Consider the following 22056-nt stretch of genomic DNA (forward strand, 5'->3'; position numbering starts at 1 on the left):
CTTTATCTTGTGTGAAGTAAAAGTGGTTTTTTAGTAGTTAGGAAATAATACAAAAGTATTTTGTTGTGTCTGTCAACAGATAGACTGGAGGATAGACTGAATACCAACTGGAGGAAGAAAGTCTACCTGCTTTAAAGGATACACAGTGTCATACATAGCCTTGATTCTTTAAAACAAACATAAAAATGTTTCAAAAAAGAAAACCTGAGTACAGAAGCTAGATTTTGTCATTGTTTTGTGGACACTTAAATGAGCTTGTAAAATATTATCATTATAGAAGAAGCATTTCAGATAAAGCAAGTGTTTTGGACTGTTAAAATCATCAACTGAATGGTTCAGCTGCATTTGCAAAATCATGTATAGGGGAAAAAAAGCTTTCATAATTCAGGTTATTCATGCATGCAGATTTTGTGACAGTTTTACCCATTCCCTAATCTTTATGTATCCATGACAACACAACTTGTTCACATTTCCCAAGGAAAGCAATTAAAAAGTGAAGGTTTTAATAGTATAGGATTAGCAGACCTTCAAGTGTTCTGTGAGATATCATACCAAGGCTGTGAGCATGAAGAGGTACATATGTAAAGGATTAACGTGGAATGACAACTGCTACTCATAAAACTACACAAATAATTATAAGTATTATCATGTTGTCCAGGTTATTGCACCATTTAAAATCCAGACTGACCTTTTTATGCAAAATAAACCGGAAAAAGAAAAAGGCAGTAAATGCTAGTTCATTTCACTGTCAGAAGCTCTTAAGCAGGCTTTTTCTTCTCATGTAGACACCTAGTGCAATTGCTTGATATTGCTGGCACTTCTTTTTTTTTCCCTTTTTATAATTTCTGCACATCATCCTCCATTAAAGTTACAGGTGAAAATAAGTGATAATATTTATACTTAAGCTAAATGATGAGCTTGGAACTGAAGGCCAGTTCCAGTGCTGCAAAATCGTGAAGGCAGACCTTTATTCCTCCTGTAGTCTGCTCCAGAAGAAAACTAAAGCTGTAAGGGGAGACTGAGAAGGCCACTTCCTTCTGCTTTTTACTCTCTTAACTTATTTGAAATACAAATGAAATGAAGTTTGACCCTGTAAACTCAAAAGTCTTGGCATTGATCCGTACCTCTCAATTCCACATGTTCTAATATCACACTTGCAGGCTGCGTGTGAAGCACTGAAAGAACAGCTGTATTTAATGAAGTTTTTCTGAATATGAGCTTTAAGTGAAGGAGATATATAGCAGACTCAATAAGTAAATTTGATTTAAAAATTAGTATCAACTTGCTAGTATCATCAGATTAGTAATAAATAATGTATGTGCCATTGAGCATGTAACTGATTAAATGAACATTTTGGAGCTCTAAATTTTGGTAATATCAGAGAATGCAGATTGACCAGAAACAAAGTGAAGAATGGAGGAAACTAGGCAAACCTGTTACCTTGTATTTTTTAAGTGGATGGAAGGTTGTAGTGTGTGCTTTGAGTTGACAAACATATCTGTATGGAATCCTAAGACACAGCATTCAGTAAAACTTTTCTTGAAATTTTCAGAAAATCTGACTAAAGAGAGAAAAGTTTGGATAGGTGGGTGGAGTTGTGCTCTGTTGGCTGTGCTATTTAGGGTAAAGTGTTTCCTATTAAGTGGGGAGAAACTGTGTAGAGGCAATCCAGAAGCAGAATGTGGTTAAAACATTTTGTTGCATAAACCATTTTCCCAGTGTGTGGGGAGGTGTGTAGGGGAAAGATGGATGCACTCCTTTGCCCTGATACCTTTTCATCCCACTCCTTAATTCAGTTTATTATTAACTGTTGATCTGAAGTTGGATTCCTGTGTTAGTTGTGAGTTATCTGTCAGTATCCTTCCTGTTCTTTGTCTAGTTGTGCGACTTACTGAACACAAAACAATCCCTTAGATTTCATCTTTAGCATTCCCACCATAGCACAGGCCGTCAGATTGCAAGGTGCTTCCTGTTGCACTGAGTCAGTCATCTGCACGTGTGTCTATGACTCTCACCCTCAGTGCCTCATGCACGCTTTCCATGACATTCCCAACGCACCCCGTGGAGTTAAATTCACAAGTGCTGTGTAACATTCAGGGTACACCCAGACCACATATCTCCACTGCCTATTCCTGCTCCAGATAATGTCCTCTTTTCTGGACATTTCTGCTTAAGGGCTCTTCCAGAACAGCGTGTTTGGCGAGAGATGACAAAACTCCCTGAAGAAAATAGGGATTATATTAGTGGCCTTGGCCTGCTTCCTGTACGGCAACTCACGGGAAGCAGTGACACCACAGTGGCCTCTAGTGGGTTGTGCGGTCACTTGTATTCCTTTTACTGTAGGTCTTGTGCAGGTCGGTTGAGCTGGTTTTCTGAAGAGGAAGTTGTGCTCGGGCCAGAAAGGGGCGGCGGCTGTTAGGGACATGTTGTTGGACACCCCTGCGGGCTGAGCGGGACCCGCCAGCTGGAAAGTGCTGGCTTGGCGGGTGGAACTTACTTGTGTGCTTGTGAACACGCGCGTCCAGTGTTTGCAAACAGTTTTGGGATATAAAACAGAGAAGAGGAGTTCAGTATTTGGTTAATAGGGGATATCCCTTTAGTCATCTGGAAAAGCGTTTTGACAGTAGCTACTGAAATACAGTAATTGAAACATGTAAGACTTATCACAGAGCAGGGAGGGATTGGAAGTTTTTGTTTAAATGATAATCAGCTTAGATTAGGGCCTTAAATTACAGACAAGTTTGTAATGCCACTATATATGGTAATGAAAAAGATGTGACTTCATTTTTCCAGGGACAGCTCTGAGGCTAGGGACTTTCTAATTATTGTTACAGGGAGTCTGGACTCCATGCAGTGCTTCATCTTGGAGTGGTTTTGTTGTTGTAAACATGTAGACAAAATGGAAGAAATTTGACAAACATTGTCAAGGTCTGAGGAGGACTGTTGAGGACAGATAGATTAATTTAAGCATTAGTTATGCAGGTAAATCCCAATTAAGGATATGGGAAAAGGGAGAGATATGTAAGTTTATAAATATTTGAATGATGTAAATGTCAAACAGAGATTTTTCACTTGTACACAGTGGTATAAACAGAAAGGGTTGAGAACAAATGAAGGCTCTGTGCCAAAAACTTTGTCAAGGAAAAGTAATGCAAAAGCACTGTTTTCTGGAAGGAATAAAGGAAGCCCTGTCTCTGGAGAGAGTAACCAGGCTGGACCAGAGGTCTTAGGGAAAAAATCTAGTCCTGATTTTGGTTAGAACTGGGCTTTTTTGATTGGAACATCCATGAATTGTGTCATTGGAGAGCTCTTAAAACTTATCAGCTCTTTCTCTTTTTTTTTTAATAAGCTTATCAATCAATTTTGTAGGACTTGATTTGGGGTTTTGTGCTGAGGGTTTGATGGTGGTTTGGGTTTTTTTGTTGTTTTGTTTTGGGGTTTTTTTTATTTGGTTGGTTTTGGTTTTTGGTTGTTTTTTTTTTTGTTTTTTTTCTTTAACATATTCTAAATATTACAAAACCACCGTCAGCTATTCCTGCAATAAAATAGGTTAGTACACAATGAATTGCAATACTCATTTCAGAAATGCACTCTACAGAGTTTCTCTTTAAATTTGAAAATTACAGACAACTCCAGAGCAGAATTTTGTTCATCTTTGTTTTGCACTATTAGCTGAGGATATGTCCCAAACTTTAGTGAAATAAATAAATGCATGTGAACTTCCAGGTAATTGAAGCATGAAAGCCACTGGAAGAGAACAATTAAAAGGAGATCTTGCATGGTGTGTTAATATCTACCATCATTCCAATGCCACTTCAGTAAAATATTTAGTGGGGTGTACTGTAGAATTCATCATAGATGAAGAATGTGCATTGTCAGAAGAAAAAGAGATGATGTAAGGGGTTTTTGTAACACTCTAAATATTATAAATTAGGAAGATTATTTTTTTTCTGTTTTTGTTTCTGAAGATATCTTATGTAAAAATGAAGTTAAAAACTTTCAAATTAAGTCAGATTAAAACTCTCAAAAGTAAAAACAAGCTTGGTATTTCGTTGAAGCTTAGGTTTTAATATAAAAGTAAATCCTTGTTTTTTCTAATCCAGTGTAATCTAATTGCAGTTGATGAGTAAAGAGTCTCCAGTCTCTGTTGGAAATGATGCTTACGTTGACCTTGATCGGCAGGTATCTAAGACCAAATGTTTCTTTTCCTTCCATCATAGCACATCAGTGGCCAGTCCTTTTTCTGTATTAAGAACTCTGTCTTTTTTTTTTCTTTAATCATTAAATGGTTTTGTGGGAAAGTCAAATGAGGAGTGGAAAACTATATTTCAGTAGTAAATTTCAGAGTCCTTTAGGTTTATAGATTGAGTTTACTCCTATTGTGTGTTTAAGGGGAAAAAAAAAGTTGATTTGGAAAACCAGTCTAGCTGTATGACATAATAAAGTAAACTGCAGATTGGTACAAATCTTTAGGTATTGAGAAAGGATAAAAAATGTGTAGTATTTGAATAAAACTTTTTATGTGAGTTCCTAGTCCCAAAGTTACTTAAAAAAACCGCAAATCAAAACAAACACACATATGGGGTCCTGGAACCAGTCCAGTACATAAGAGAAGTTTTCAAATATAATCCTTCCCTGTCTGATATATTTAAAAAATATGCAAAACCAATTGGTTTTGCTAACTTAACTTCATGCTAACACTATCCTGCTTCCTCAGTTTTTTTTCTAATTGAGAAGTATAATACAGTGGTTTTCCCTGTGTCCCTCCATCATACTTTTTCTGCAGAAATATGTAAATGCTGGCAGATTAAATTAATTTCTGTATGAAAACAGGCCCTGAGAAATAAACTTGCACATACCAGATATGATGATGCTATTTGAGAAAGCCCATTTAAACTGCATCATATATAATAGTACGTCTATATCTATGACTATATGCATAACATACACACACCTGTAGCTGTGCTTATGTTAACTGCATTTGTTTGTAAACTGGCAAGATACATGTCTTTGAATATTGAGCCCTTGAAGGGAAATACCTGAATATTTACCACTGCTTACAAGATTCAGTGCCCTTTTTCAGAATGGTGGGCTTCTCTGTCACCACATTAGTTGTATCCCTGTTGTGCACTAAGAGTAGCTTCCTTTATTATAGAGATTTTACCCTAATTGTCCATTCCCTGTATTCCACCTTCCAGTCCTTTCAAAACTAGATTGAAAATTTAAATTATACACTCTTTGATTCTGTAAAGAAAAGTGGTATTGACAATTTTTTTCAGTGTAGAGATTTGATGAGTTCTTCAGACCCGAGTTCTTCAAGTGTTTTTGGCTCAATTCGTAGAATAGATGTGATAATTCTAATATAAGAGCAAATATTACTTTTAGATACTTTTACTTTTTACTAATACACAAACTAAACAGTAATCACAACTGCTTCTTTTTTTCTTTATAAGAGTGGAATTGCCTGAGCTTTTCAAAAATTTAATATATTACCTAAATGTGAAAATTTTAGTCATGTAGTTCAGAATATTTTTAATTGGATCACAGAGAGTGATGACAGTGTTAATGTTTATTGTTTATGCTAGCTGAAGAAAACTACAGAAGAATTAAATGAAGCATTAGCAACAAAAGAAGAAATTGCCCAGAGATGTCATGAGTTAGATATGCAGGTAAGTTTGCTATAGCGTCTGTATTAATTTTCAAGTGGGGAAAAAGATGTGTTAACTTTTAGGCAGCTGAAAATAAGCAGTATAGTGTGGAAAACAATTTTTAAATGGGAGATGAAAATGGCACAGTAGTTATTTTGCTTCACTTGTGCTAGCAGAATGAATGTCATTGTTTTCTTATCTTGATGCAACGTTGCCAGTATGAAGATGACTCACACTGATGAAACTTTTTTTCATTCTAGTAGGAAGGGTTTGAGCTGTGTGGTAGAACTGTTGCGGTAGAGAACTAATACAAGTTCTGCTGCTGTAACAGTTTCAGTTCAGTGTTAAATGCCAGTAGGAAGTTATTGCAGACTATCATCTTTGTATGGGTTTTGACTAAGTTTTACTTTTAGTCAATCATACCTCATCTGGAAGATACGAGGAGTGCAAGGAGGAAGCCCTGAAAGGCTTTGCCATTGTAACCCTGTTTTGGAGTATAATTCAGGCTTTTTGCCAAACAGTTCAGTAACTGTTGGAATTAATTAAGCTGATCTGTGTGCTCATGGTTAATATGTGAACCCATGTTTCAGCTGTTGTTTGAGTTGGAGCACTCTGAGTTCTTCACGCCACTGCCTGTTTCCACAGCGTTGGTGGAAACTGAGTCATCTTTGGAACTGTGTTCCTGTTTTGGACCTGCTTGCAGTTAGCCCTTACTGCGGAGAGCTACTTTTATTTGTTTGTTGGGAGAGTATACAGACTTAATTGTGATGAAGTTATCTTCTGTCATAACAAAGACTTCTTCTTTCAATGCCAGTGCAAAATACATTAAAGAATAATTACATTTTCTGTGTGGTAAATCTGCCCCTAATGTTGCTATATGTTGGTTACATCACTTAACAATTGAATGCCTATTAAATGATACAGTAAATTCCTGTGAAATGTGATGATTATTGTAGTCTGCTTGTTTTTGTTTGTGGGTTGTGCTGATACTTTATTATGTGCACAAAAAAATATTTCTCTCTGTAGCTGCATAGGTCAGTTATTCTAGTCCATGCTTTTATTACAACAGGTTGCAGCCCTCCAAGAGGAGAAGAGCAGCCTGCTTGCTGAGAACCAGATTTTGATGGAACGCTTAAATCAGTCTGATTCTATTGAAGATCCCAACAGCCCTGCAGGTCGTAGGCACCTGCAGCTGCAGACACAACTAGAACAGCTCCAAGAGGAAACATTCAGGTAGAAAAGCTACACTTGGTTAGATTGTTGGTAGCTGGCAACATATGTGACTTAGATACTTCTGGTTCTGCTGGCAATTATGAATGAGTATAATGGGTGACATAACCGCAGTAGTACAGTTTTTACAGTGTTGTACACATTAGGATTTACCTCTTTACAAGCTCTAGCATAACAAAATGCATCAACCTAAGGCTGAAGTGCTGTATACATGTCACTCTCTACTCTGTGAGTTATTTTGAATTGTTTTCATGCAGTCATTTCACCCGTGGTTTTCAAAATCAGTGAGAATTAAAAGTAGCATGCTTTCCTTTACCCAAATTATTCTGATCGTGTTTTTAAGGTGTAGAAATTCCTAGACTAAGGTCTGCTACAGGCAGTACTACAGGTGGCATTATTACATAGCAAAGTATGTCCTTCTCTGAACTTGAAAAACAAATTGTTTCATATCTGAAACATGGAGATTATCCACATGTGAGCTCTGCACTTCATTTGCATTTCCTCACCATGTGGATTTACAATCCCTCTGTAAATCTCCTTCCTGGTTCTTTTGAGAGTTGCTTCCAGGCTGTGTGTGCCTATTCTGCTGAAGAAAGCTGGTTCACTTCACTTTTTCATTCTCTTTGCCATACTTTCCTTCTCTTTCTTGAGTGAAACCATGGTATTTCTTTACACTGCCAGTTTTTCTTTTGCTATCCTCTTCCCATTGCCCTTTTCTAATTCTTGTGATAAGTGCCATGTAACTTTCCTTTTTTGCCTGTTTTGCCATTTTTCCACTTCCTCTTATACTAAGCCTCCTTCCTGGTTATTCTGACATACCCTCTCCCATTCGTTTCTTGAAAAACGTTCAGTATTTCTCTTTCACAGCAGCTAGTGCCTGGATTTCTTCATTCTATACATCTACCATGTAAAGGAATAATGTAGTGATTATCTCTTCCAATTCATCTCCATGCTCTGGAATGATTTCTCCTGAAGTCTGTTATCAGTTATTGTTTGAACAGGTTTTCTCCCCATATTCGATATCTGCACTGCCTGTTACTCTAATTTTGGGTTCTGAAGGTCATTCTAAACCTTTTTCACGTGTGAGACTCATTCCTAGTCTCCTTTATCTCTTTCTCCTGCCTTCGTAGCATATGGTTTCTAATGACAAACTGTACGTATTCCTTCCAACTCTACCTGATCAAGCAGGACATATGTACAGCTGAATTGATGCCCAGTGTGGTACAACTGCTTTTCTCCCAGTCTTGACTCTTTGTCCTTTGACACTTCTAGTCTGTCACAATCCAAATGTTTGTTGTTTGTGGTTTAAATGACTTAAAAACTTTCTCTTGTCTCCATTCTTGTAGACTCTTTTTGGATAAAATACTTTTTTACCCCTCATGGCCATATCTCCCTTTCTGGATTGTTTGTGTTTTAATTTCAGATCAAAATCGCCATAGGACTTTTGTGTTCCAGGTCGTGTCCTTTTCCATTCATTCAAAATACTTTGACAAAGTTACTATTACCTGTTCCCTGTTTTCACTGACAGGTTAATGAAGCTTTGCCTATGTGTGCTGTATGCAAGCAGTTTACTTCAGCAACTTTGGTCTGAGTTCTTTACTTTTTAACTAAAAACCTGGTTCTTCAGGTGTGCTGGGCATGCACAGGCTCTTTTTGAGTAAATAAATAAAACCACTTTGGTGAGAGCTCTGTGACATTTATAACATCTGACAATCAGGTCAATATTGTTGAAAGTGTATAGGAGTTGGACAACTGAAGAAAATCTTACAATAAAGGTGTCATGTTCAAACTCTGTATGTTCCAAGATGAAAAAAGGTGAAAATTTCTGCTTGAGCTTCCTTTGTGAAAAACTACTATTGCAGAAAAAACCTGAGGATTATCTTTGTGAGAACATACATTACCTTTTGATTTTCCAAGTAGAAAGACTGAAAGATTGGGAGCATCAAAAAAGTCAATCTGCTTCTACATTTTGAATAAGCACACTGGGCTGTTCTCCTTCACTGCAGCAGAAGGCCATTTCATGTGACTTTAGAGGGGATGATGATGAGGAAAGGTAACTGTGGCTCAAGATGGAAAGTTATTTTCTGTTTTTCTTCATTTTTACAGATTAGAAGCTGCCAAAGATGACTATCGAATACGCTGTGAAGAACTAGAAAAGGAAATTGCAGAATTGAGACAACAAACAGAAGAGCTTACTACACTGGCAGAGGAGGCTCAGTCTTTGAAGGATGAGATAGATGTACTCAGGTAAATTCTGTTCCATTAATCCTTTTTTTAACTATTAACTTTTAATTTGTGTACTTAATCTACATTATCTTTTGTTTAAATAATTTAAATATTAAATATAAACACTTTCTCAATGCCAAGGTTCTTCTGGATCCTCCAGTTTAATTCTGCTTAAGTAAAATGGTTGTTTATTGTGTACCTTGATCAATAACTATGAGTAGACTTAGCACTTCTACACAATCTTATGGTTATTACAGGGCACTTGCTGGTCTCTTGAGTATTTGCTACTCACGTTCATCATGAGTTGGGCAACTGTTCTCATCAGGAAACTATGTCCTTTCCTAGGTTTGCGTTGTTTGCACTTTGGATGTGCTTTTGGTTCATCAAATAATGCTAATATGAACACCTGTTGCAGCTCTCACTGTCACTGGATCTTAGCTCACGAAGTTGTCATGATTTCATGATGGTAGGGGTTTGTAGGGTGGGACAGACACTTTTGCTGTGGAACGTAATCCTTCAGTATTGGTGCCTTGCTGCAATGAGTTATTCAGAACAGTTACCCATTCCCTCTCCCAAGGCTTAGTTTAATATTGCCTTTTCTAATTCACCAGCACCTTTCTATCAGAGCTTTCTGTCTTTATCCCCTCTGTCATTAATATAAGGAATGAGCCCATCAGGCTGCATAATTTCATGAATTGTCTGTGTGGGTGGCATAGGTGCAAAGAGTAATTCCTTGTTGCACGAGAGAGGCTCTGCACTTCACTGGGGATCTTAGAGATTTGGCTTGCCCCAATGTCTCATAAACTGGCCCATCAATTCGGTGGGAGATTCCCTGGATTTCACAGGAAGTTGAGCCTGTAAATGATTTGGTTCAAAAATGAAACCGAGGACAGTATTAGTGGTAGAGGGGTGGGTGGTTGTTGGGGTGAGAGTAGTTGCTGTCCTGACAGTGCAGTGGATGGATTAAAAAAACTCTGAGAAGTTATGAACAGAGCCTGGTGTTTCTTTTCTCCCTCTGTCTTTTTTTTTTTTTTAGAAGGAATCATACTCCAAACAAATCAAACACAGTACTTTACTTCTGTGTCACCAAGTATGAGTTGCCCAGGAGATGGATCTTTATGATTTTATTCCTGGCTCTCATTAAAACAAATTGGAGGCCAGAAAGTTTTCTTCTTTACCCTTGTAAAATGCAGAATAGAAGATAATTTGGAATTGAAAGGAAATGAGTGGGAGTTAAGTTGTATTAACTACTGTTTTAAGATTGGAAGCAGATAAGAAAGCTGTATTAGGAAGAGTGATAGTTTCTAAAGGACCTCTATCAGCAGTAATTTGAGTTGACAAACAGTCATATGGGAGGAAAGCAGGTAATTTAAAAGTGAAAACATCAGTAATAAGAGAATATGACTGCTTTATTGTTCTCCTCATGATGTCTCAGAATGTCTTCTGCATTAAGGCAAAATAGTGAGGAAGCATTTAACTTTGTTGGTTTTGTTAGTTTTCTGAGTTCAAATTCAATACAAATCTGTCCCTTCAGGCATTCTTCTGATAAAGTAGCCAAGTTAGAAAGCCAGGTAGAGTCATACAAAAAGAAATTGGAAGATCTGGGTGATTTGCGGCGTCAAGTGAAGCTTTTAGAGGAGAAGAATACAATGTACATGCAAAATACTGTGAGCCTGGAGGAAGAATTAAGAAAGGCCAACGCAGCACGCAGTCAGCTGGAAACATACAAGAGACAGGTGAGGACAAGCACCATCTATGCAACAGTACTCTCTATTGTTCAACACTTTCTCTTCCTAATATGGTTAATACCTCAAAGTAAAAAAGAAACTATAAAAAAACAGCTCCTTCTCTTTAGAAGATTTCCGTGTTTTGTAGGTACTACCTTTGTCCTCCTTTCCTGCAATTCTTGTCATTATTACATGTTTATATTAGTTTGCCAATAAGCAGTATTTCTTACATTTAAAAAATCAACAGAAGTTAAGGGTTCTTTCCTAAGTTATTCCCACTTCATATTCAATAGCAGGGCTTGAATTTGAGCCTCTTCTTTCAGAGAAAGTATCTGCCTTTCACTTAAAATTTTCTGGCAGTGAGGAATGCACCGCAGCTGAGGTAGGTTATTCCTCTGGCTAAGTAACCTCTCTTTTTTCAGGTTCTAGTTTCTGATACTTCTGAATTTTTCCAGATAAGAAGAGAAAAGGACACATGTCATCCCTGTTGTTTATATGCACTCAGCAGAGTACAAAATGTGTCACCAGCACACTCTCTGGAGTGAAAGGCATCTGTTTATCCTCCTGCTTATCAAAGTGCCATGTGATGCTGTTTCTGTAAAGGTGGACGATGTGCTTAATCTTCTCTCTGCTTCTATGCTACGGGGACATAACATCATACTGGCATTCTTGCTACAGGGCCAGGCAGAGCATGGCTCATTAAAGTAGTAGTACCTGCTCTGTATTTCTGCCTGATTGAATGGTCACAGCACAGGGTCCCTGTTTGTCAGCTTACAGTAGAATAAAACACAGAACCAAGCACTAACAACATTGCAAGCCCAGGAGCAATGTGTTTCCCTAAGACTTAATAGATCTTTTTCCCTGCGCTTGGCCATCTCATTTATTTAGACTACTAGTTTCAGCCTCCGTGGCCTAGTTGTAAATACAGCCCAAGTGTTTTTACCAGAAAAAAAGAACTTGGACAAGAAAAAATATGAGATAACAGACAATTCCTGTAGTGGAACGTGTCCTGTGTATGAAGGATCCAACCCCACTCATGAGGATGCCATCAGAGGAGTTATTTCTTTGATTTAGAAGCATTGTGCTATGCAAATGTAAGTGCTTGATTCAAACTCCTATATTAATTTGCAAGGAAGTGGCATCTCCACTGCACACAGCAGAAGCCTTTTCTAAGAAACTTTATTGCAGCATTAAGAATTGAAATGTGAAGATTCCAGGATAATTTTTTCGTAATTTAATTCAGCCCCTTTGTGCATGTGCATTCTGATATATTTTTAACAGTATGTCTTGCTTTTCTTTGTTGCAAAATTCCTGCTTTACTCATTCCGCACTGAGATAATGCTTAGTAAATGTGATGGCAGTTTGTTTTTATTTTTTTTTAATCTTCTGCATTACCATGAAACTGTGTATCTTTCTATACCCTCACAAGTCCTAATTCAAGACAATTAAACAGTTTATTTCCTGCTGTGTTTTTCTGCATGCCATTACCATAGCTTGAGTGATTACAAACATTAATGCATTTTTTTCCATTTGAGGTGAAAATTTACATCTTTTGCAAGTGGGGACACAATCACAGGTGAAGGCCTGTGTATTTTTTTTATACCTGCATTTATTGTGATAGCCCCAGTGATGGATGTCACATCTGAGAAATGAAATATTTTCGTATCTAATATTTTATTTTTTTAATGTCAGAAAACGCAGGCCTGTGCTATTTTTACGGCCTTTAATTTAAGAACAACAGCAGCAAAGTCTTTCTCTAAGACTTAAAACCATGCATATTTTAGGCCTTGTAGATATTTTGCTGTAGCTGTACACATTGAAAATAAAAGGCAGCAAGAAAAACTGGCTAGTCTTAATGTAAGTAGTGCTTCACAATTTAAGTTAATCTCTTCCTGTCTAATCTAAAAGCCATGAAAAAGCCTTCTTATGAATTCCTTCAGAAGAAGCTGTATGTCTTTATCTGAGTCTTCATTGACCTTTTGTGCTTGCAGTTCAGTTTTTATTGACCTTACTTGCTTCAATGCACTCTGCATTATGAGCTTTACTAATGTTCTGGGCATGAATCTTTGCTAGTAAAGGCTGAGAGTTTTGAAAAGGCAAGATTTCACTGATTTGCCTCCCATTGTGCTCAGCTTTCATATTTCTGCACACTTAATTTTAAAAGCTCTTTACTGATCTGTAGTTGAAAGCATACATGTGGCTTTGTTAGCAATGTTTCTCCCCGAAATAAGGAAAACTCTTTATAAGCCTGTGGCCAAATCTTTATATTAATGTATTAGAAATTATTAGGAAATCTCAGGTTAAGAAATGTTACCTGTCTGCATAAACTGGTAGGTGTAGATAATTTGCTTTCTTCAGAGTTTTTTCTTCTTACTAGGCTTCTCAGAATGCAGGGAGATTTTTCTGCTTTTCCTAAGCTCTTTGATCCCTAGAATTACATAGCTTTTTTTCTGTAAACCTTGCTTGAGCTTAAATTCTTGTTTTAGATGTACTGAAAATACTTCACAGTTTTTATGTCTTTTACTTGTACTAAGACCTAGTATTTGAATGCTGTTTATTTTGCTGAAACACAGAACAATTTATGAAAGCAGTTTTAGTGTGTCCTGTAGGTAGTTATTTCACTTGTTTACAACATGAGTCATGGTGCATGGTAACGGGCTACTTTGTCTTTTGTATTTTGTTTTAATATTTGCAGACACATTATTGATTCTTGTTCTCACAGGCAGTTGAACTACAAAACAGGTTATCTGAAGAGTCCAAGAAAGCTGATAAATTAGATTATGAATGCAAACGACTGAAAGAAAAAGTAGACAGCCTCCAAAAAGAAAAAGATGTAAGTGCCAAGGTGTTATTTTTTTGTTAGTAATGATAGCAACTTTGTAACACAGAGATATGGTAATTATAGTTAGCAATCTTTTTAAATTAGGAAGTCTTTTTTCAGCTAAAATTTTCTAATGTTTCTGTACAAGATACTTTTTAAACCTAAGAGTTGTACAGCATGGAATAAAGTGACTGTACAAAAACATATGCAACCCATTTTTAAGAGGAAGAGCATTCTTATTTGGCATCTGAAGTTGTTTACTATTTACCATGAGAAGGTTAATAATTACTCAGGGTAATTTTCAGGTATTCTGAAAAACTGTTTACAGTAGAGTTTCTGTGGTATCATCCTAGAACTAAACTCCTGTTGCATTTTTTTTCCTAAGGCATTCTTCGAGGTACCATCAGTGTACTTCTCTTTGAGGAGTCATGATTACTGTAACAAGAGGCTTAGTAGTTGTGTAGAGGGAAGTGTCCTTTGTGGCAATGTCACCTTTTATGACAGCTCTTTGTTGATCTATCTTACACTGCCAACATGGAACACACAGGGTAGATACTAACCTATCCCCTTCCACTTGTGTCATTTGCTGCTAGTGATTCTGCAATTGATTGCTCTCTTTTGCTGATAGTGATCTCTCAAACTTCTCTTGCACACTGTTGTTTCTTACCAGTTTACTTTGGCTTGTTTCTTGGGAATGTATATGCAGGTGCCTCAGACTACCTCAAACCAAGGTCAGCACTTTGAGTTAGCAGTTTCTTAGACATGTTGTAATTATCAGTCCATCAATACAGCTGTCAGAAGCTCTGTAGGCTTTTTCCTCAATAGTCATATTTCATGTCCAGTTCTTTCTGAAATTTCCAGGCCCTGCACCTGAATATCATTTCAACTGAAAGCTTTCAGTTATTTTATGTTCATAGGTCATTGATTTCTATTTTTTATTAAATTTTTGGACACTTGACCTTCAGATCACTTCAATCTGCCTTTCATTTCAGGCTGGAACGCTTGTAGTAATTGTATTTGTACTGCGCTTTGGCTTTCTTTCCTGCTCTTTATTTTTAAATTGGGGTGTTTTTTTTTCCCCAGTGCTTTTGTTTGACAGTGGTAAAGTTGTCTCTGTGGCTTATCCATTGCTTAGTGGACCATTTCATCTTGCACAAAGGATCTGAATTGCAGGCCATTGTCATACAGTTTTCCATTTTACCCCCTGACAAATAGTATTTTTTGGGGATGGATGTTGTTTTTAAGTATATTCTTTTGGATGCCTGTGAGAAACAGATTACAGCTGGAAGTCTCTCATCATATGGATGTAGTGATTCACTGTCTGTTATCTACTCTTTCTGTTCCCTCTTGTCACAAACTTATCAGTAAGGTAGCCCACCACAGGTCATAAGCTATGTAGTGCTATCTTGTTAGTTATATTTTGGATGCAGTTACTGAAATTAATTTTATCCTTTTCTTTATGTTCTGGCAAAGCATGGTAGTGTGTTTGATATCTTCAGCTATGTAGCTTGGAACTTTACCTCTGTGGTGTGTTGTGATAAGTTCTAAGATAATTTGATGAGTTGCTTGTCTAAATGAAGCCCTTGAGCTTTTTCTAGCCATTACAATATTCTGGCATTTGATAATCAACTGTTAATAGAATGAAATGCAACGACCTCTCAGCTAACACAACTTCATACCTACACAGAGCCAAGATCTGTCCTGGACCATTTAGTAATACCAAACCTATCTAATTTTGGAGTAAAACTACAGCTTGGATCATTACAGAGTTGCCATTTTCTTCTTTCGTTTTTGACTCTTGGCAACATTCTGGACAAAAACTTGGTGCTATCTGTAGATTCTCATTTTTTTGCCAGAAGGGGACTTGTGCCAAACTGAGAGAGTATTTGCCTGATGCTACTAAATAACAGATCTCTCTGGATCCCAAGGTGGTCCAGTCCTGTTCTTCGGTTCTCTTTGGACCGAGTCTTAAGCAACTAGTTTTCTTTTATGGCCAAGATTCTGATGAGTGGCAAGGCCAGCTGATACGCAGGTGGAATGGGATATGGAAATGCTGCTCACACTTCCACTGGTAAAAGACAAACAAAATGGATTTAAAGCAGTTTGTTATGTTGACTGTGTTCTCGCCTGCTCCTGTCTAAACCTTGGATTCATGGTGAGGGAAAAATCTATGCTCTCCTAATTCACTTCCCTTTGCCTTGGAATCAGCCCCAATGAAAGGAAAAGGAAAATGTCTGGTTGGCCACAGTGGATGCAGCTTACTACCCATACCATAACTTTGCGTCTCTAATTATCTCAATTTTGTGAGCCTATACCCTGTTTTTTCTAGCCCCTTAAGATCAGCAACTCTTCTCAAAAAAAACCTGTCCATGTGGAATATGTAATACTTACATTTATTCTGTTGTGAAATAGACAGAGATACCTTAATTTCAAAATAATCTCTAGAGTTGCATTAAATCCTTTTTGAAGTGTTGAAGTCTATGCCTTTTGGTGACCTGTATACTGTTAAAGATGGATGTGTAGTGCCAAGACTGATTTTGTTGTTTGTTCTCCTTCCAATTGTTCTCTTTCCGATTATTCAGAGATTAAGAACAGAAAGGGATTCCTTGAAAGAAACTATTGAAGAGCTTAGATGTGTACAAGCACAGGAGGGTCAACTCACCACTACAGGTAAAAGACAAATAAGGAGATTAAATGCCTCTTTTCTAAAGTTTACAGGACCTCTCTGGAGAGTATTGATTGTGCTTTTGTTTAGCACAGAATAAGTTTAAGCTCCTCTAAAATCAGAAGTGAAAAACTGCTTCAACTATTCATAACTTCCTGAGCAGGCAAAGACTTCACATATTACTTCAGTCAATCAGAAATTTTACTCTCTTCCCCGGTGTGATATTTTAATAATGTATATCTGATTTGTGTGTAGTTACATAGTTTTCTTTAGAGAGATTTTTTTCATGATGTTTCATGGGTTATGGTTCATTTTATCTGTAATGTTGCATAGCTTTGTGGTTCTTAGATAAGCTAATGAGCAGAAAAGAAATAGCAAAATTATTTTTTCAGAATGGGTGAAGTCTGAAGTAATTAATCTCCAAATGAAATGGTGCTTGCCTGTCTGTCTTACTGTAGGCTTTGTGTCATTTTACATTGTCTAGTAGTAGTCTAAAACTGTAAATTTCTAAAACAGTGGTTACTTCTTTTCATATAAAGAAAGTAAGTGGTGTGCTTGCAAAATTTTTTTACTTTTCCTTACTCAGGATTGATGCCTCTGGGAAGACAAGAGCCTTCTGACAGTTTAGCAGCAGAAATCATTACTCCTGAAATAAAGTAAGCTAATATGTGCTTTGTTTTACTAACCTTTACAGTGGTTGATGGCAAATTGAATCTGAGTCAGCAGTGCCCTGGCAGCCAGGAGGGCCAACCCTGTCCTGGGGGCATCAGGCAAAGCATCACCAGCCGGTCTAGGGAGGGGATTGTCCTGCTCTGCTCTGACCTGGGGCGGCCCCAGCCTGAATATTGTGTGCAGTTTGGGGCACTGCAGTATAAGAAGCACATAAAGCTATTATAGAATATCCAGAGGAGGGCCATGAGGATGGTGAAGGGACTGGAGGGGAAACCGTATGAGGAGCAGCTGAGGTCACTTGGTCTGTTCAGCCTAGAGAAGACCTCATGGTGGTCTTCTGAACTCTGAGGGGAGACCTCATGGTGGTCTTCATCTTCCTAGTGAGGGGAAGAGGAGGGGCAGGCACTGATCTCTTCTCTGTGGTGACCAGTGACAGAACCTCAGGGAACGGCCTGAAGTTGTGTCAGGGGAGGTTTAGATTGGATATTAGGAAAAGATTCTTCCCCCAGAGGGTGGTTGGGCACTGAACAGGCTCCCCAGGACAGTGGTCACAGCATCAAGCCTGGCAGAGTTCAAGAAGATGAGGCTCAGGCACATATTTTGGTTCTTGGGGATGGTTCTGTGCAGGGCCAGGAGTTCGACTTTGGTGATTCTTGTGGGCTACCAAATTCCTGGATTTTCTCTAAGCATACATGTTTCCATGTACACTGTTTCCAGCAGGAAGGTGTCTTCCATACCTGCTTGTTAGAGACGGACAGTAGCAGTGACTGCTGTGTGTCTGGAACTTCCTCATCTGGAGGTCCAGGCTTTTGCTTCTGCTGATGAATGGGGAAGACTGCACAAAGCAGCCCTCTACAGAAGTAGCTATAGTGCTCTCTTGACCCCCCTATGGTGACAGAACATGGCAACTTTCTTGGTCCCCTGGAGAAGACCTGCAGACCAAATGGGAGTATTTCCTGAGGCGGTTCAGTCTGTGGCCTCTGATTACCTGTGGTAATCAGCAAATTAAAGTGACAAAAGGAGTTGGCGAGGCTCATTGAAAAAGCTTTAAACTAGATTTAAAGGGGAAATGGATAAAGCCAGGCTCACCAGAGATAAGCCGGGAACCCTGTTGATCTGTTTTCACAAAATCATTGGGGCATTCACAGCTTCTGAGGGCAACCTGTGCCAGTGCCTCAAAATGCTCACCACCTTCAAAAGAATTTTTTTTCTCATATCTAGTCCAAGTATTTTTTACTTTGAAGCCATTCCCCCTTGTCTTTTCACTCCATATCTTTGTAAAAATTCCCTTTCCAGCTCTCTTGTAGACTTGCTGCAGGTACTGGAAGGCTTCTCTGAGGTATCCCCAGATCTTCCTTGGACTGAACAACCCCAACTCTCTCAGCCTTTCCTCGTAGGAGAGGTATTCCATCCCTGTGATCAACTCAGTGGCCTCCTCTGCACTTACTTCAATTGGTCCTTTGCTGAGGACTTCAGAGCTGGATGCAGTGTTGCATGTGGGATCTCACCAGAGCAGACTACAAGGACAGAATCCCCTCCCTTTCCCTACTGGCCATGCTGCTTTTGATGCAGCCTAGGACACAATTGGCTTTCTGGGCTGCAAGTGCACGTTGCTGGGTCATGTCCAGCCTCTCACCCACCAGCACCTCCAGGTCCTACTCAGCAGGGCTGCTCTGGATCTGTTCATCCCCAGCCTGTGCTGAGAGTTGCCCTCACCCAGGTGCAGCGCTGTGCACTTAGCCTTGTTGAACCTTATGAGTTTTCCATGGGCCCACTTCTTGAGCTTGTCCAGGTCCCTCTGGATGGCATCCTGTCATTCAGGTGTAGATTTGGGGGTTGTTTAACGGCTGAACACGAGCCAGCAGTGTGCCCAGGTGCCAAGAAGGTCAGTGGCATCCTAGCTTGTATCAGCAGTAATGTGGCCTGCAGGACCAGGGCAGTGATTGTCCCCCTGTACTCAGCACTGATGAGGCCACACCTCGAGTCCTGTGTCAAGTTCTGAGCCCCTCACTTCAAGAAGGACATTGAGGTGCTAGAACATGTCCAGGAAAGGACAATGGAGCCAATGAAGGGTCTAGAGTATAAATCATACAAGGAGCGGGGGGAAGGAGGTGTTTATTCTGGAGAAAAGGAGGCTCAGGGGTGACCTTATCACTCTCTACAACCACCTGAGAGGAGGTTTTAACATGGTGGGGATTGGTCTCTTCTCCCAAGTAATAAGAGGTGGGACAAGAGGAAATGGTCTCAAGTTGTGCCAGGGGAGATTTAGGTTGGCTAGTTGGAATCGAGTGTTGTCTAGCATTGGAACAGCCTACCCAGAGAAGTGTTTGAATCACAATCTCTGAAGGTATTTAAAAAATGTGTAGACGTGGTGCCTGGGGACATGGTTCTGTGGTGGACTTGGCAGTGCTGGGTTTATGTTTAGATTTGATGATCTTAATAGTCTTTTTCAGCTCAAATGATTCTGTGAAAACAGATCAACAGGGTTGAAGTGAGTTGCTCAGGTTTATGCGGTAGTTCAGTGAGCTGAGATTACAGCCTTCCTTCACACTTGGGTATTGAGTTCTGCATTCTTCGTGTTCGCTCTATAAATCTGTTCAGCTGTACCCTTGAGATCTAATAGGGGTACTCGGGTGATTTCCTTGTGTTGTGCTTTCTACAATTACAGTTCCTTGAATTAAGTTTGTGTTTGGGGTTTTGAAGAGACATGATTGTTGTCTTCAGCTGTCTTAAACTGTCTTGCTTGAATAGGTAAAGATGATATTTGTAAAAATGATACTACCTGTGGTAAACTGTTTTCTTTTTTATAGAGTTTGGCATTCTTTTTTCTACAAAATTGTGTTTTATGTGTTTAGGGAGAAACTCATTCGCCTTCAGCATGAGAACAAGATGTTAAAATTGAACCAAGAAGGTTCTGACAATGAAAAGATTGCCTTGTTGCAGAGCCTTCTTGATGATGCAAACTTACGGAAGAATGAACTGGAGACAGAAAACAGGTAAGAATTTTTGTCTTCTGTTTCACTTGACTTTTCTGATAGTACCATATACTTTTGACTGTACTGTGTCCAATACAGGCATCCCCAGGACAAGAAAGACATGAACTTAGTGGAGTCAGTACTGTGAAAGGCCACAGGGGTGTGATTACAGGACTGCTGTGTCTTTCAAATGAGTAGAGTCTGAAGTATAGAGACTATGTAGCCTGGCAAAGAGAAGGCTTAGGGTGGATCTTATCAATATATCTTACCAAAGTATCTGATGGGAAAGTCTAAAGGAGATAGAGCTAGACTCTTCTTTGTGATGCTCAGTAACAGGGCAGTGGGCAGAGCTTAAAACACATATTTTATCTGAATGTAAGAACATACTTTTTTTTTTTGCTGTGAGGGTTGCTGAACACTGGATTATGTTGCCTAGAGAGGTTGTCTCCATCCTTGGAGATATTTAAAACTCAACAGGACATGTTCCCAGGCAGCCTGCTCTAGCTGACTCTGCTAGATTGAGGCAATCATCATACAGATATCCATGGGACCAGACAGTGCATCTGAGCATGCCACAGTAGTTGGCTGTTATCGATGTGAGGCTGCTCTCTATCTAATCTGTCCCTGTCCCCCCCTTCAATTGGGTAAAGCACGTGAAGCCTGGGAAAAGGTAAATATTCACTCACCTTCAAGAAGGGCAAGAAAAAGAGTATGAAGAACTACAGAGACTGGTCAGCCACAGCTCACTTTCTGGGAAATTCAGAAAGCAACTCCATCTGGAATCTGTTTCCAGTGGCATGAGGGACAAGAAAATAATTGGGAAAGGTCAACATGAATTTATTCAGAGCAAATCTTGCATAACTAAACCAAGTCTTGATGATGATATGACTGCACATCTGAAGAAGGGTGAACAGAGGATGGTACTTAGCTTAGCTTTAGCAAAGCCTTTGACACAGTGTCCCATGGTATCCTTATGTTTAGAATGGTTAGATATAAACTGAAGAAGTGGACACTAAAGTGGTCAGAAAATTTGCTGGACAGTGGTTGGACAGCTGAGTCTAATGTGTTATTGTTAGTGATATGAAACCCAAGTGGCAACCAGTTCCTCAGGCATCAATAGCAGGAGCAGTGCTGTCCATCACCTTTATAAACAGCTTGACTGATGAGAGGGACTACTCTCTCAGCAAGTTTGAGGATGGTACCACTTTGGGAGGAGCCATTGATATCCTGAAAGGGAGAGCTGTTATTCAGAGGTGCTCAACAGTACAGAGAAATGAGCTGATGGGAGCCCTGTCCCTGGCTAGGAGCAGTAGGCTGTGGAGCAGCTCTGCTGCCAAAGCCTTGGGGTTCTACTGGGCAGCAAGGTAGGATGTGTTATCTGGGGACCTTGCAGTTGACTATGATCTTGACTGCTCTCAGCAAGGTGCAGGCAATCAGTCTGGAAAAATGATTGTTCACCTTTCATCGGTACTTAAGATATCACATCTGGATGTAGCATATAATTTTGGATTCCCCAGTACAAGAAAGAGGTGGATGTGTAGGAGTGCAGCAGAACACCTCTAAGGTGAGGGATGCTGGAGCACGTGATAGGGGGAGAATAAAATCAAGAACTGGGTTTGTCCGGGCCAAAGAAAATGTGGATTAGAGGAGATCATACTGTCATCTGCATCTGTGTGATGGGAAGGTGTCAGGAAGACATAGTCAGGCTCTTCTCAAGAGACTGTAAGTGGAAGAACAAGAAGCAACAGATGCAATATGGCCTGAGCTCTAGAAGAGAAGCTCGAAGAGATTGTTAGGCCTCTGTCCTTAGAAGTGTCCCAACCTGGTACTGCATGTGGTTCCCGGCAATCTCCTGTAGGTGCACCTGCTTTAAGGAGGAGGCTGGGTTTAGACAACCTCTGGAGATCCCTTTCCAACCTACGGGTCCATAGGATTCTGTAACTGTGTAAAAGCGGTAAGCTAGCAGCTCTCACGCAGTAAACTGATCGTTAGAAACTCCTGTTTCCTGTGCATAGAACTGATTTCTGCATGCATTTATGTTGTCCTGGAAGAGTATCAGAATGTTCTGGATGACACTAGTAAATGTTTGTAA

At 39.2% G+C, this 22056-nt stretch overlaps 1 protein-coding gene across 6 annotated transcripts in view; it reads left to right on the forward strand.

The window, feature by feature from the left end:
- Positions 1 to 22056, forward strand: part of HOOK3 (hook microtubule tethering protein 3) — a 69474-nt gene that overhangs the window by 25586 nt on the left and 21832 nt on the right. For 5 of the 6 annotated variants that reach the window (XM_027708449.1, XM_027708451.1, XM_027708452.1 and 2 more), the window contains 9 exons: positions 4120 to 4182; positions 5586 to 5669; positions 6718 to 6881; positions 8985 to 9125; positions 10639 to 10840; positions 13554 to 13664; positions 16235 to 16322; positions 16904 to 16973; positions 19845 to 19985. In XM_027708449.1, coding sequence (XP_027564250.1) covers positions 4120 to 4182; positions 5586 to 5669; positions 6718 to 6881; positions 8985 to 9125; positions 10639 to 10840; positions 13554 to 13664; positions 16235 to 16322; positions 16904 to 16973; positions 19845 to 19985 — 1064 coding nt within the window. The remainder of the gene's footprint in view (positions 1 to 4119; positions 4183 to 5585; positions 5670 to 6717; positions 6882 to 8984; positions 9126 to 10638; positions 10841 to 13553; positions 13665 to 16234; positions 16323 to 16903; positions 16974 to 19844; positions 19986 to 22056) is intronic. The other variant, XM_027708453.1, reaches the window with a different exon arrangement.

Source organism: Neopelma chrysocephalum, unplaced genomic scaffold, assembly GCF_003984885.1.
Source record: "Neopelma chrysocephalum unplaced genomic scaffold, ASM398488v2 Primary Assembly neopelma1_96246, whole genome shotgun sequence".
In the NCBI taxonomy this organism is placed as follows: domain Eukaryota; kingdom Metazoa; phylum Chordata; class Aves; order Passeriformes; family Pipridae; genus Neopelma; species Neopelma chrysocephalum.